The 14,297-nt window shown below is 52.9% G+C and overlaps 1 protein-coding gene across 1 annotated transcript in view; it reads left to right on the forward strand.

Annotated features, from left to right (window-relative positions):
• LOC122370926 (TOG array regulator of axonemal microtubules protein 1-like) overlaps positions 1–14,297 on the forward strand; it is a 49,500-nt gene that overhangs the window by 34,245 nt on the left and 958 nt on the right. The window contains exons 10-17 of the mRNA XM_043346874.1: positions 8,013–8,119; positions 8,651–8,852; positions 9,364–9,495; positions 9,796–9,925; positions 10,197–10,328; positions 12,599–12,791; positions 13,102–13,409; positions 13,758–14,017. Of these exons, the coding sequence (XP_043202809.1) occupies positions 8,013–8,119; positions 8,651–8,852; positions 9,364–9,495; positions 9,796–9,925; positions 10,197–10,328; positions 12,599–12,791; positions 13,102–13,409; positions 13,758–13,938 (1,385 nt within the window). The 3' untranslated portion in view covers positions 13,939–14,017. The remainder of the gene's footprint in view (positions 1–8,012; positions 8,120–8,650; positions 8,853–9,363; positions 9,496–9,795; positions 9,926–10,196; positions 10,329–12,598; positions 12,792–13,101; positions 13,410–13,757; positions 14,018–14,297) is intronic.

Consider the following 14,297-nt stretch of genomic DNA (forward strand, 5'->3'; position numbering starts at 1 on the left):
TCCTCTTTTATCCTCCTTGATTTATCGCGTGCTATGTGGTTGTAGCATGTTGTAGTTGGTTTGTACCGTCGGTGCCAGCCGCATGCCCCGCGAATCGATGAAGCTTTTGCACAGCGCTGTGTCCGGTGGTCGGTGCCACAGCGCGTACCGGTGAGCTCCGCCTGCCGCGTCTGGCGCCGCCCGTCCCGCGGGGCGCAGCGGCCCGGCCGAGCCCGCCGCCGCCGCCGCCGGTGTCGCCGCCGCTGCCGTACCTGTTCCGGCGGCCGGCGGCTCTCCGCCTGCGGCTGGCCGCGCGGCCGGCCATGGCCAGCGCGCCGGCCGCCGAGCTGGCCCAGCGCTGCTGCCGCCGATGGCCGGCCGCCGACGTGCTGGTCGCCCTGCAGTCGCTGCCGTCGGACCGGAGACGCGCCTGCCGTGGACTCCTGCTCACCCAGCTCGAGGAGGAGCTGAGGAAACTGAGCCGCCAGAGGTGAAACGGGGACGGTCAACAGTGGCTTGGCTATTTGTAGACAGAAATTGACCGAATTGATATCAAGCAGTATTGTTTCAACTTATTCCAGTCTATCCTGTCTTTTAAACCGTGCCCACCACCTGTTTCTTGCTAATCGACAGAGCTGGGCATTGCGCAACTTAAGTCCGCAACTCCGCAACTCCGCAACTTGCGGACTACCCTCTTGGTAGCGGAGTTACGGATCGGCTACCGAGCCCAAAAAAGTTGCGGAGTTGCGAGTTGCGGAAGCGAAAAATTCTAAAGCGCAACCGCTACCGGGGCCGCCACCGCTGGTGGGGGCGCCACTGTACTCTTTGCACTCCACTGCACATTGCACGTGTTTCCAGGCTAGTTTTTGAAGCTGATTTCGAATTTAATGACCGTTTGAACATTTACGAAGTAGTTTTAGTGCCTTAGTAACATGTTACGAGGCTTTCAGTGGTGGTTGACACTGGATAGGCGGTAGGACGCCTACTGGTTGACCTGACCTGACCTGACCCGACCAGGCCCAAATGCATGAAGACGTCATCTTTGATCAAAACCAACATGAAATTTGTTATCAGCGCCCCCCCCCCCCCCAAAAGCATAAAAGCTTCACTTTACGAAGTTCTAGCAGGTCCGATTTTCCCGACTTTTGGGTCATTGACCTGGCCTGGAAGGTCAACCAATGACCTATGACCTTAAAATTGGGTATCATCGGCTTCCTCTCGTCACGGGCAACACGCTTGTTTTTTCCCGCGAAGCTCTAGCTCGATCAGGGGTCGAACGGCAGGGGGGAGGGGGTCCAACCGACGTACACGTTAGACGCTGTAAAACACCGCACACAGCGAGGGTTAAGTCAAATGTTATGGTCGCCAGCACGGGGCCGGGAGCTGGGGGGGGGGGTGTTTGGACACCCCTCCGTAAGGTTTTCCGCAAATATATAAAAAAGGCGGTGGCAGCGCGGCTGTTTTCGACACTGCTATTAACACATCCTTTCCACACATTGTATCAACATGTCAGACACAGGTCACCTCAGGTCAGGTCACCAGGTCAAGTCAAGGGACCCAATCTCCGAAAAAAATTTAAACACCCGCCCCATAGTCAGGGGAAGGAGGCCCAATTTTGGGCCGAATAACGCAAAATTGGGTAGAGCTTAGCAAAGGGTGGTTTCTGGGACAAAAATGACCGCTGAACCCGAATCTGACCGGTGCGCACCTCTAACTAATGATGCACCACTTCCAGAGCACGTGCAACTGCGTGGTTCTTCTTTTTTTAAGAATGGTACCCTTTTTATTTATTTTAAAATAAAATTAGTCGTGTAGTTGCGTTGTATTCCAAAACTTTAATATTATAGCCAAAATTCATTGCATAAATGAAAATCCTAGTTAACGCATATCGCAGACAATAAATGACGTCACTGTGACGTCATTTATTCGTAAACTGACGGGAAAATGAGGTGTGACAACAAAACATTTAACTTTATTCACAGGATACGCTCATTGGCGGGTTTAAAATGCATTGAGCATGCTCAGAAAATATATCCCCGTTGCAAAAAGTAAAAATCGTCTGGATGGAGGTACCATTTTGGCCTACAGGGGGCGAAATCCGCGGAGTGTGCGTTTTTACCCCAAATAGTTTTTGTGCAATAACTTTTGCTACAATGCTTGCATTTCGTCCATTTTACCATCGTTGTGATTCTCTCACCGAGACGCATCGAATAGGTAGTATGCAAATTGACTTCGATTGGTTAAGATTATATTTTACCGCAGTTCATGAGCTCAGGTCGATTATCACGCTAGTAAAGGTTATGACCTGACTGTAAATGGTCATGTAGTTTACCAATCGCTTTGGATTATTAAGATAATCGCATGGAAAATGCTTTCATTTTTCTTATGTGGTTTGATCAAAAACTATAGCTGAAACATTGCTGATGACGAAATTCAAAGGTAGGTATAGAAGTCGTTCATACATATATTCATACATATATTAGTCGTTCATACGAAATTCAAAGGTAGGTATAGAAGTCGTTCATACATATATATATTGGCGCCGCAAAGCATTCGTAAGGCATGCAGTATGCTTCCGAGATTTTAGAATTAGATGTGTGCTTAACAGGCGTAGTTTTAGTTTATTGGCATACGTACCTAATAAGGTGGGCGTAAATTTCGTCACAGAGGGTTTCACATGTGTTATGTCCCAAGTTCTTATCAAAGTCTTGTGGTTATTCATGTTCTAAGACGTCACATACCCGAGCATTGAAGAACACGTAACAACTAACCGGAGAGAATTTGATTCTGGTTTGTTGTATTTATCTCTTTTGGTAAATACATAGGTATACACACACACGCACAGGCGAACACACATAATGTAGCACGGCTACTAGCAGGAGGCGTTCGGCTGCCGGCCGCCGGCACGGTGACTCTGTGTACCCTGGGCGGTGGCCTTCGCCCAGGACGTCTGCCTCGTCCATCCAGCGGACGCGTCTCGTCGTAATGATACAATATGTTCCGTCCCATTCTGTACAGTACACGGCATACGCACATAGGTAGTATCCCGAGTGCTTGGCACCGCCGTTAAGTTGTACGACGCCAACCAGCCGGTACGTGAAGTCGCCGGCCAGGTCGACGGAGCAGAGCGACTGGTCGTTCTCGACGCAGGATTCGGATAAATGCACCTGTTCCGATCCGTCAGCCGGCTCTCCCTTCTTCTTCTTCCGCGCACTGCCGGCTGTGTTCTAGGGCGCAGCAGACCGGGGCTGGTCCACAGGTGGCGTGGTCCGCCCCACTCGGTCGAGGAACTATGTGACGTATTTAGCCGGCCCCGAGAGCACATCCTAGAGGGTGGGGAGCGGCCCCCAGAGCCGGGTTTGCGTTCTTGCGCGGCCGGGCACTCGCATAGCAGGTGCACGATCGTGTCCTCTTCGCCGCACTGTCCGCAGAGAGAGCTGGCGGCCAGGCCAATCCTGAAGAGTGTGGCCCGGACCAGGGGTCAGCAGCCGCTGCGGATATGCGAGACAGTGGTCTGTCCCCATCGGTCGAGGTCTTCGTGGCCAGGGGTGTTCTCCAGATGTGGGTGATGCTTGGAGCGATCGAGGGTGAGCCGGCCGGCCTAGTGTCTGATGGTGATGCGCGCACAGGCCAGGTCAACTGGGATCCGACGCTGGTCGCCTGATGTTGCCGCGATGTTTGCTAGGCGGTCCGCTTCTTTATTACCCTCGACCCAAGCGTGGCCCGGGATCCACTGGAGACTGATAGCTCTCCCCCGGCCGCGGCAGAGTGTAGGAGAGCCCAGATGCCCTGTGTCACGGCCGATTCCTGCGCTGCTGGGCCTCGGCTGAGCAGTTGGAGGCCGGACAGGGAGTCCGAGCAGAGCAGGACAGACTGAATGGCAGCGAGGGCAGTCCCAGGAAACATTTTAACGCCTCCGACATCGCCGACAGCTCCGCCTGCATGCTGCTGCATACGACTTCTGCCGGTATGGTACATTTGATCTTGCGTCCCTCACGGTGCAGTTTGAGGAGGGCTCCTCCGCCGCCTTTCTTGGTACCGTCTAGGGCAGAGCCATCAGACCAGATTGTGAGGTCTGGATTTGGGCAAGCGGCCAGGGCCTCCAGGGTTGCAGTCTCCCGTAATTCTGGTGGATCAGTCCTCTTGGTAGGTTTCGGAAGCTTCAAGCCGAAGCTTCAAGCCGAATATAGATACACCTATTGACCGATCACTTTGAAACTGTCTGCATGTGACAAGGGTAACAAGATATAGGTACAAAGTGTATTGTCTCATATTTTTTTTATATTTGTGACTTAAGGTAAGGTCAACTGTGTGACCTCTCCATTATAAGTCAATGGGAGAAAATACAACTCGTCCGGATTTGCGGCAAAATGATCCCAAACAACTAAAACATGCAAAGAGTAGCACTGGCAGGTCATTTACGTCGACTGATGTCGCAATGACTTGCGCATTGAGCATTATAGGTCACGTGACGTCATCAGAGGTCACCAACAGTCAGGTCACCAACAGAGGTCAACCAAAAGTACTACCTGTCACTTGTCAGACAAAACACTGCACAGGACTAAAACTGATAAAACATAGGAACCTAATAGAGGTTGGTAGCGGAGTTGCGGAGTTGCGGAGTTGCGAGTTGCGGTTTTACGATCTGCAAAATAGTTTCGGAGTTGCGATTGCGCTTTGGGTACCTTAGGTTGCGGAAGGTAGCGGTAGCGGTTTCCAAATTTCGGTAGCGATGCCCACCTCTGCTAATCGATGACCCTACCATCTTTTGAAACGTTCATTTAATCAGATCCTTTGATCCGATTTAATATTTGTTAATAACACCCGATTCCCCACTCTGTGATTTGCGTCTGATGTTTCGGTGACGAGTTCCCGGGTGCTGGCCCTCAGCCAGGGTGCCGCTCCTTCCCGTGCCCGCTCCGAGGCGATCCTGTCCTTTCTGGAGCCGCACCTTCTGCTGGACGGCTCCGGCGGCCAGCAGCCCGAGGACCTGTGGAGCTGGGCCGAGTGGCGCGGCCGCGTCCAGCGCTGGACCGGCTGGCCAGCGCCGGATCGATCCCCGGAGCCCCCGCCGGCCGCCCTATGGCATCGATTCATCGGCAGAGCAGCTCAAGCTCCAGCCATGGCCGAGAGGCCGCACCGAGAGTCGGCCGAGGTGACGGACGCCGGCGCCACGGACCGCTGCGAGCTCCTCAAACGGGAGCTGATCCACGGCCTGGCCGGACTCGGCGACATGCTGCGCCGCGACAACAGCAGCAGCAGCTTCTACTCGGTCCAGTCGGACTCGCTGCAGGAGCGGCCCGAGTCCTCCGACTCAGCGGAGCCGTCGGCCGCCGGATCGGAGCCGCCGCTGGACCCTCCGCTGGACCCGCAGCTGGATCCTCAACTGGATCCACCACTAGATCCACCCCTGGACCCGCCGCTGAATCCACCACTGGATCCACCGCTGGACCCGCCGCTGGACCCTGAGCTGGAGTCCTCGCTGGAACCAGAGCTGCAGCTGGAGCCTGAACCGGAGCCGGCGCCGGAGTCAGAGGCTGGGGAGGAGTTGGAGCCAGAGCTGAGTGAAGAGAGTGCTCTCCAGGAAGCTCAGGCCATGATAGCGGCTGGCGTGGGCCGCCAGAGCTCGTCTGAGAGTGAACCGGGCGGTGGTGGCTCGGCAGAGCGCTGTGGCAGCTCAACTGGTGATCGTTACTCCCAGAAGGTCGGTCCCATCCCGGTCACCGGCCATCGCAGTGTCGAGTCGATCGGCGGCGGCCCTCACAGACCTGTGCAGCTTACGTTAGAAGCGCAGAGCGGATTGAGAACGAATACCGGTGCCATCGGTCAGCGGCCGATGCCTGGTGGTGCGCCTCCGACCGGCGGCCGGCTCTGGCGGTGGGGAGAAGCTCCCACCGTCGTCAGAGGAACGGCACTCCTCTCTGTGTCCTCCTCAGACTCTGAGGAGAGCGACGGCTGCGCTCAGCTGACCGTCAGGAGAGTAGAGCCGGTGCGGAGCGATGTCAACAAGACCCACCCTGTGAGCAGTGATGTTATCAGATACACGACGGAAAGTAAGTCTCAAGTGACCTCCAGCGTTGTGAAAATTACGGCGTGCGACCGACAGAAGACGTTCGAAATGGATGACAAGAAGATATCCTGTTGCATTAATGAAGTATCTTTCGACTCTCATGAGAAGTGGACTGTAGAATATAGAAATGATATTGGTGATCCGTTAGCGAAGCAACACTCGCAATTACTCAAGAGTAAGAATATTTCAAGTGAGGTGGAAAAGGACCACTGCCGAGCCGATGAGATTTCATCGCGAATAAATAAAGCCTCAACAAGGCCCCCTAAAGGATCTGAAACCGGGACCAACGCGGACAAGAACCAGGACCAGTGCCTTTCAGACCGTCCTCCATTCATACCGACTGATGCGTCGGTCGGCGGCGCTCCGACCGGCCCGGGCTCCGCTGGCCGGTGGGTGGCGCGGCCGTCACCTGCGCCGGTAGCCACTATCGACCGCCGACGTCCAGTACGCTCTGTGCTGCCGGCGGAGTGCGCTCCTGAGACGGTGCCGTCCGGTGGAGCCGTGCCGCGCGCCGGGTGCTCAGAGGGTGCCGCCGGTGCCGATAGTGCTGTGAGCTGCGCGCACGGGCCCGGAGGAGAGGGCAGTGATCCCACCATGCACGCAGCCGCGCTGAAACCGCCAGTCTTCCAGTTTCGTGTATCTACTGTGTCTCAGAATCTGCCGGTCCCATGGAATTCTGGCAAGCCCGAGGCGAGAGAGGCTCTGTCGGCGCCACCGCCGGGGACGACCGATGTGCCCCAGTGGCCCGTGCAGGGGCCGGTGGGTTCCTGGAGTGCCCCGTGCACCAGCCAGCCCTCGGCCAGTGTGTCTGAAGAAGGTCTCAGCCTGGAAGAAATGCTCAGTGACGGGGTGGACAGCTCGATGTTGGTGGCCGGTGACGACGATGAACCAGTCCCTCTGCTGAGCTCGCCGGACCGGCTGAGGGAGACGGCAGCGCTGCACGACTCCAGCAGCTCACCGATCGGCAGCGGAGGGTCCCCCTCGCCACTGGTGAGCCCCAGCTCGGGACTGGGGCGCCGGTCCGGCCGGCAGTCGCAGAGTCCCTCTCGGCTGCCGGTGCTGGTCAGCAGACTGTCTCCGGAGCAGCGCCGCCGGCCGGCGCCGCAGCTACCCCGACCTCAGCGTCCGCCACCGGCCGGGCCACGCCGCGTCACTCCATCCAAGCCCACAGTGGCCTCAGTGCTGCGAGGCCAGACTCTGAGCCACGGACTGGCGGCGGGGGCCAGCCGATCGCGCTCGGTTGGACGTGTCCACCGCTCACCGCCGGCCGGTCTCGGAGGGTACACGGCCATCCATGCTGGTGGGGCGGTTCAACGTCAGTCTACAGCGACCTATCTGTCCACGGCAGGCTCGGCACAGCGTCAGTCCACCTCGACCCTGCTCTCCACGGCAGGGACGGCACACCGTCAGTCCACGGCGGCGGCCCTGCTCTCTCCTACCAGGAGACGCAGCGGTAAGTCCCTCCGCTGCTCCCGGCCACTCCGACAGCGAGCTTGGCCCTCTGTCCAGTGTCCCTTCTCACTGGGGAAGGGCTCTCTCTACTCCCAGTTGCCAGCCGGCTTGATAAAGTCCCTCGGGTCATCTTATAGCTTGTAGTCACGTATCAAACTGTCGGCGAGTTCTTATACGGGTGACTTTTGCATAAGGTCAAGAGGATGTCACTTTTAGTTTGAACGTGTGATTTGCTTGCTTTGGCTTCTGTGTTTACTGTATAGTCTGCATGGGTTTTGATCGGTGGCTTTTGGCATACGCATTGGCATGGCATGTTCAGAATGCTCATTTTGAATCATGAATGACATTTACACCCGATGGCAAACTTTTCAACCTTACGTAAGATGTGTATCGAGTAAATAAGTAAGCCACATAGCTGGTCGTTACCACATGCATCTGTACCAGTCTGTGACTGTTTTCGTGGCCTGATGTGGTCGGCGGGTCGCTTTCTGACGCCTCTCTTCACCAGCAGGTATCAGCTATGGCGGTACGGACCAGGTGGACAGAGCGCTGCGGGCTCCGACCAAACACTCCCAGTTCGCCTTCACGGCCGATGACCACTCCGGTTCTAGTGACGAGGTAAAGCGCTAGGTCGCCCAATCGCCCCACCCCCCTCCCCCCAAAAAAAACATCCCACACTGACCGGACACCCGCAGCTCAAAAACAGCCAGTAAAGATTGTGCATTGGTTTGGAATACGAACTGCTCAGGGGTAATATTGTCCGATGGCCGATTATCAATCTAACAAGAACGGAAGCTCGTATTTCACAGACGAGAATAGGACGATCTATGACCAGAATAGCGGGGCATGCGATTTTCTTCTGCGTGATATGCACAGTTCGCCCATGATAAAAGCAGCTTCCGAAGACGACGTTTTTTATTTGTTTAGAACAGTTTCATTTATTAAGTTTGGAAAATATGTCAGGATAAATTTTATAACTGATTGTTTGATATAACAGCAAGTGATGACATGTTAAGTGCATGAGCAATTTTCGATTGAGCTTTTGGGGCTCTTTCGTCGTGTGTTAGGCACATAAAGCCATCATCCCCAACGGAACATTGTGTTGCCGTCGCCGATAACATTTTTATTCCTCCCTCCCCGTATCCACAGGACCCCAACGGCATCACGCTGTCCAACACGACTCGCAGCAAGCTGAAGCTGCTGACGAAGCGGAATGAGATGCGGAAGGGCCTGGAGCGGGCCGGCCATCGGGAGCCGGCTGATCCTCACCACGCGCACAAGGAGGAACGGGTCCGCAACGGCCGCCACCCGGAGACCGAGGGCGTGAACGGCGCCGTCCACTCCCGGCTCGGTGAGAACGAGCAGATCACTTTCTTTGGGATAATTTCGTGTCATTATATTTACCGTTTTTTAATAGCCCTATACAAATGAAGTATGGTTTATTCATTGAGGAAGCGCTAGCTCGCTTGTTTGATTTGGTTCGCTAGATTAAAAGGATTTCCTTGCTGTATTTACTTACAATTGATTTTATTCTGACATAAATACGTACAACAGTTTTACGAGCTAAAAAAAAATCATCAATGCCAGAATTCACACAAGGTCCTGTGCAGTCCATAAGCATACCCAGCCTTGATCATTTCATAGCATCTGAAAAGTTAAGAGCGTAGAGTTCCTCAATATACCTAAGCTTTAAATGGCAAGCGGTAAAAGTTGAATAACGAAAAAACATCTTTCACCGTGAAATCTTTATCACTGCCCAATGGATTCCCAAGTAATCAATCGACTGTCGATGAAAGCAAATCATTAAGTACCTACCGAATTCCGTCCCAAAACAGTCTAACTGTGCAATATGTGTTCGGCAGCGGTGAGAAGAAACAGCCAGCTGACGGTGCCTGCTGCCAACGGGCCTCCCACCCTGAGCTCCCCGCGCCAGGCGCCGCCGAGGCGAGCTGTCAGCCACGAGAGGACGCACCTCGCGCGGCCCGGAGCGCACGGTGGGTGTTGGGATGCCGAGGAAGGGTCCTTACAATCAGGGAAGTGATACACTTCGCTGGGAATGTGGTCTAGTTTATCGTGTTTTGCACTCCAGCTGGAGATTGTGCAGCTCTTCTGATGATAGTTCAGTGTGTCTCGGTCCACCCCATCCCGGTAGTTTAGCAGCTGATCCGGTGCTGTCATGCGATGATGGTGAATGGCTTTCATAGCGTTATTTACATCAACAGGATAAACGTAACTGTTATTTAGTGCACAATGCCGCTGAAAGAATAACATTGACTTACGCTCACTGTTTTCAGGACCTCACCTATCCGGCCCAGAGAAGCAGCCGCACGCGCCCCCCAGCCCCAGCATAGAGCGCAAGTCTGGCAGCATGCAAAACCTGGCCACCCACCGACCGAAACAGCCCACACTGCCAAAGTCAAAAACGTAAGATGAAAACGTGCAAACTGTAACCTGCTCAAGATGCTCCATGGGAATGTCTGGCTAGCGGCTAAAAGCGTTAACCAAACCTCGAACTACCAGTTCTATTATATACCAACCCGCCAACCGGGCACTTGAGCCTTCGTAACACTTATTGCCCCGTGGCGTGTTTTATTTGGTGTCTTGTGGCAATATTAGGCAGCAACGACGTTTGCCGTGGAACTGCAAGTGTAGGTGTATTTACCTTAACTTGACACTGCTGTTGCGTGGCCGTCAGGTTCGGCGCCGACATGAACAAGTCCAGCGTACCGGGCAGCGCCAGCTCGGTGTTCGGTCAGCAACTGGAGCGGTTCGCCAACCCGCGGCAGGCGCTGGACGAGGCCTACCGCAAACTCAACTCGGACGACTGGTCAGTAGAGCAGCGCACTCGGTCTCAATGGATTTATGTGGACATTAGGAACCCAGGGAAAACAAAACGACGTTGTTAGGTGAAACTGACCAGCACCGCGAGACGGGAGCTGGGATATTATCTCATGACCAGGGAGTCACAGTTAATAATAGTATAAATAGAAGGATAAGGGAATCTCTGGCATGTGTTGGGATCATTTAGCTGCAGGGGAAAAGAAATGCTAGCACATATGCCTGCATTTTTTCGTGATATTTTATTCATTCCACAACATCAATCAAACGATCTTCTATCTGTAGGTAGATGCATTAGTGAAAAAAGAATGGTCAGCTAATCGATTGTGGTAGACAGCATGATTTTCCAGCCACCGACTGTCTGGCCAGTATGCCGAGCGTCTGGTGCGTATTGACTGTCGTCGGTCTGTCTACACGGCAGGGGCGGAGCTTCCTATTCACTTGGTGGGGCGGCCGCCCCACTAACTTGCCATTTTGCCCCACCAATAAGAGTTTTGCCCCACCAACTTAAGCCGATTTGCAGGACTTTACTGCTTAGCAAACCAATGTTTTCGCATTGAGGAGCTTTGAAATGTCTGTGTAATGCAAAATATTATCTCTGTAATGAAAAGAATTGATTCATCGTTGTCAACAGATAATATGCGGGGTCGAAGGCGAAGCTCACTTTGTTGATCGCTTAAAGGGACCCTCCCACCTTCAAAAAAGTTAATGAATTGGCATGAAAGTGATGTCGCTCGGTTCAGAAAGAGCAAAAACGAATATCTACCAAATTTTATCGAAAAATATTCACCGGTTTTCAAGATATTAGACTTTTACTTTTGTTTACTTTTTGGGATCTCCGCTGTTCCTAGCGACTTTATTTGAAAGTGCGGCATTTGTTGCGCGCAAAGCAGCATATACCACCGCGTGCTACAAAACGTTTTAGTCAAACATTTAACGGACGTTCGAAAGCCTGATGACGTCATCAGATTCCCGTAATGGTTAAGAGATAGGGACCACGCTGGTCCCACCCTGCAAGTAAAGGGAAGAAATTTCTTGAACACCATAAAGCTGCGGGGGTTGCGACCAGGATAAATGGTGGTTTCTGAGCCTGGCCGCAAACTTGGCTATCTCAACTCAAAACTAATGTTAAGGTGGGAGGGTCCCTTTAAATCTACTGATTTTGGTAGCCAAACAGTATATTTGGAATTGTAGAGTTAGTAACCGACCGGTAACCTTCCAGACCTTTATCAGCACGCTGCAACAGTACAGTCTTATGGAAAAGCATGTCGCGCAAATAAATGACAAAATGGATAGATATGATGCCCTGCGGAGGGTCACGAATGCCGTTATTAGTTGATCCGAACTGCTTACGTATGTCGTCACTTTTATTTGGGTTCGTTTGCTTATTTTTTTTTCTTTTTTGCTTTGTTTGGTTTTGTGTTTTGTGTTTTTTGTTAAAAGGTCTGTTAGTAAAGCTGTTAAGCTATGTGTGTCATATTATGTTGTAATTTTGTATGTAATGTTTGTGTGCGTTTGTTTTGCGTGGTTAATGGTGGTCAAATGATCAAATAAATGGCTAGAAGTTGGAAAAAAAAGAAACGCAAAATAAAAAAAAAGATTCATCGTTGTATTTTATCGAACTTAACAATCGGACATTGTAGGTTTGACAACTTTTTGCCCCACCAACTTTCCTGGAAAAGCTCCACCCATGCTACACGGTGTGACATCCCGTGTGTATCGACGTTCTCGTCTGACTATCCCGTGTGTAAGGACTGTCATCCTGTCTGACCGTCCCATGTGTGCCGACTGTACCTACCGTCTGACCGTTCCGCTTATACGAGTTTGTACCGGCTGTCTGGCTCATGTCGCAACTTTCAGGGTTGTTTGTTTTTATTTGTTGGGTTAGGCCCTTTCGGTCCAATTAGAGCATTTCAGAGCCGGAAGGATGACAGGAATTAGGGGGAGACATTGGTCTGGGCAGGCACCCTAGTGAGTCGCCGGGGCTGAGCCCGTCCAGAGGACAGGCCACCCAGCCCCAACGCACTCACTGCACCCGGCTACGGGGTGCGCTCCCTCGGGAGCAGCCCGCATGAGATAAAGTTGCCTGTCCAGCTCGGAGGGGGTTGCAGCGTGGAGGAGAAGGATCTCAGTATCCTGAGGATAGAAGCACGGAACGGTGACTTTCACGGACTCCCACTGTCCAGTCATACCTTGCTGTGTATGTATACCGACTGTCCCGTCGGTCTAACATATCACCCTTCATATCACCTTTCACAGGGAGCGCGAGGTAGCGGGTCTGACTGACCTGGTGCGTCTGTTCCGACACCATCCGGATACAGTCAGCGGCGACCTCAAGACCGTCGTGGCCGCCATCGTGAAGCAGATGAAAAACCTGCGCTCTCAGGTGCTGCGCGCCGCCGTGCAGACCAGCGCCGAGATGTTCCAACACGTCGGCAAGGCGGCAGAGCCGGTGAGTGGCCTGAGGCTTCCTCAAACGCTTTGATGAACAGACCGACCGTCTTCTACGGATTATAATTACAGTTATTAATTTTTTTATTAATACAATTCAAGCTCTTTTTCATAATGTGCATTGTATTTGTACCCATGCAAATATGAACGGTGTGGTAGCTCGGCCAAAGTTCTAAATTTGTCTCGGACTGGAAATAAGCTCCCGTTATGCATCGGTGGTTTTGTATCGGCACTTCAGCTTTATACCACTCGCTCTCTAGTTCACAATACAGAGTTGTCGTCAGCTCAACCATGCCACACCATGCTCACAGAACATGGAGAGCATGGTGGCCATCCTCCTACAGAAGACCAGCGACACCAACAAGTTCATCAAGGCCGACAGTAACCGGGCGCTGGACTTGATGCTAGAGAACGTCTCCGTGTCGCGCGCCGTGGCAGTGGTGATCGGGGAGGGCCTGGGCCACCGGAGCAGTCAGGTGCGAGCCACAGTGGCCCGACTGCTGGCGGCCGTGGTCACCCGACTCGGTCCTGCCGGCTCACTGGGTGGACAGAAGGACATCACGGACAAACTGGTGCCGGCTGCCGCCCAGCTGGTCAGAGAGGGAGACCTGCAGACACGGTGAGCGGCTGATACAGCGTCCTCTGGTGGCTGTGGGCGATAGTGGAGCCACCATGCACAGTGGAGCCACCGTGCACAGTGGAGCCACCCCTTGTACGGTGGAGCCACTGTTGCCTGTGCTATCCGCGCCGTGAATGTGGTTAAACTGAAAATTTGATTAATGTAACGTAGGTATTTGAAGAAATACTAATGTAAAACTAGAGCTTGACATAAATATATCTATAGCTTCCCTCTCCATCAGGGCGAGTCAATCGCATATTCAAGAAAGAGGAGGGAGAAGACTCGGCTTTTGTGATATCTTTGGGCTACCGCCTAAAAATATGCTCACAGTTGCATCCTATGTTTCAGGATTCATGCCAAAGAGATATTCCACGTATGGCTTCAGCATCCAGACTTGGACAAAGTACTAAGCAAATATTTGAACAGCACCGTGAAGAGAGACATCGACAAAGTGATTGACAACATGCGGAACGAGGTACCGGCGGCGGCGGCGACTCTGAAGAGTGTCTCCCTCACCCTGGTGTCCTGACCTGCGCCTGTCCGTCCATCCTACGTCCTGCTGCACCGCACCACAGCCAAGCCTCATCCTTTCTCCGCACCACAGCCGTGTCAGTAACTACATATTGAGCGGCTTACGTCCAACCCAATGGGGGCGATTTGTAGATCAACTATTTGGGATTGCGATCAAAACGTTTTATTATGTTTATGCATTTTTCGAGGTCCTATATTCATTTGATTTCTGACAGCTTGGCTGCATTATCAGGGAGATATTAGTCGCAAGTTTATCACTCATCAAAAGTGTTAACGTTCTTAGTTTTGTAGTTTCATTAAACAGCGACCTTGCGGGCTCACGCTTTTCCTTTCTTTGGTGCCACAGTGGTCTGTTAC

This window comes from Amphibalanus amphitrite, unplaced genomic scaffold, assembly GCF_019059575.1.
Source record: "Amphibalanus amphitrite isolate SeventyFive unplaced genomic scaffold, NRLGWU_Aamphi_draft 001185F_arrow, whole genome shotgun sequence".
Taxonomy (NCBI): Eukaryota; Metazoa; Arthropoda; class Thecostraca; order Balanomorpha; family Balanidae; genus Amphibalanus; species Amphibalanus amphitrite.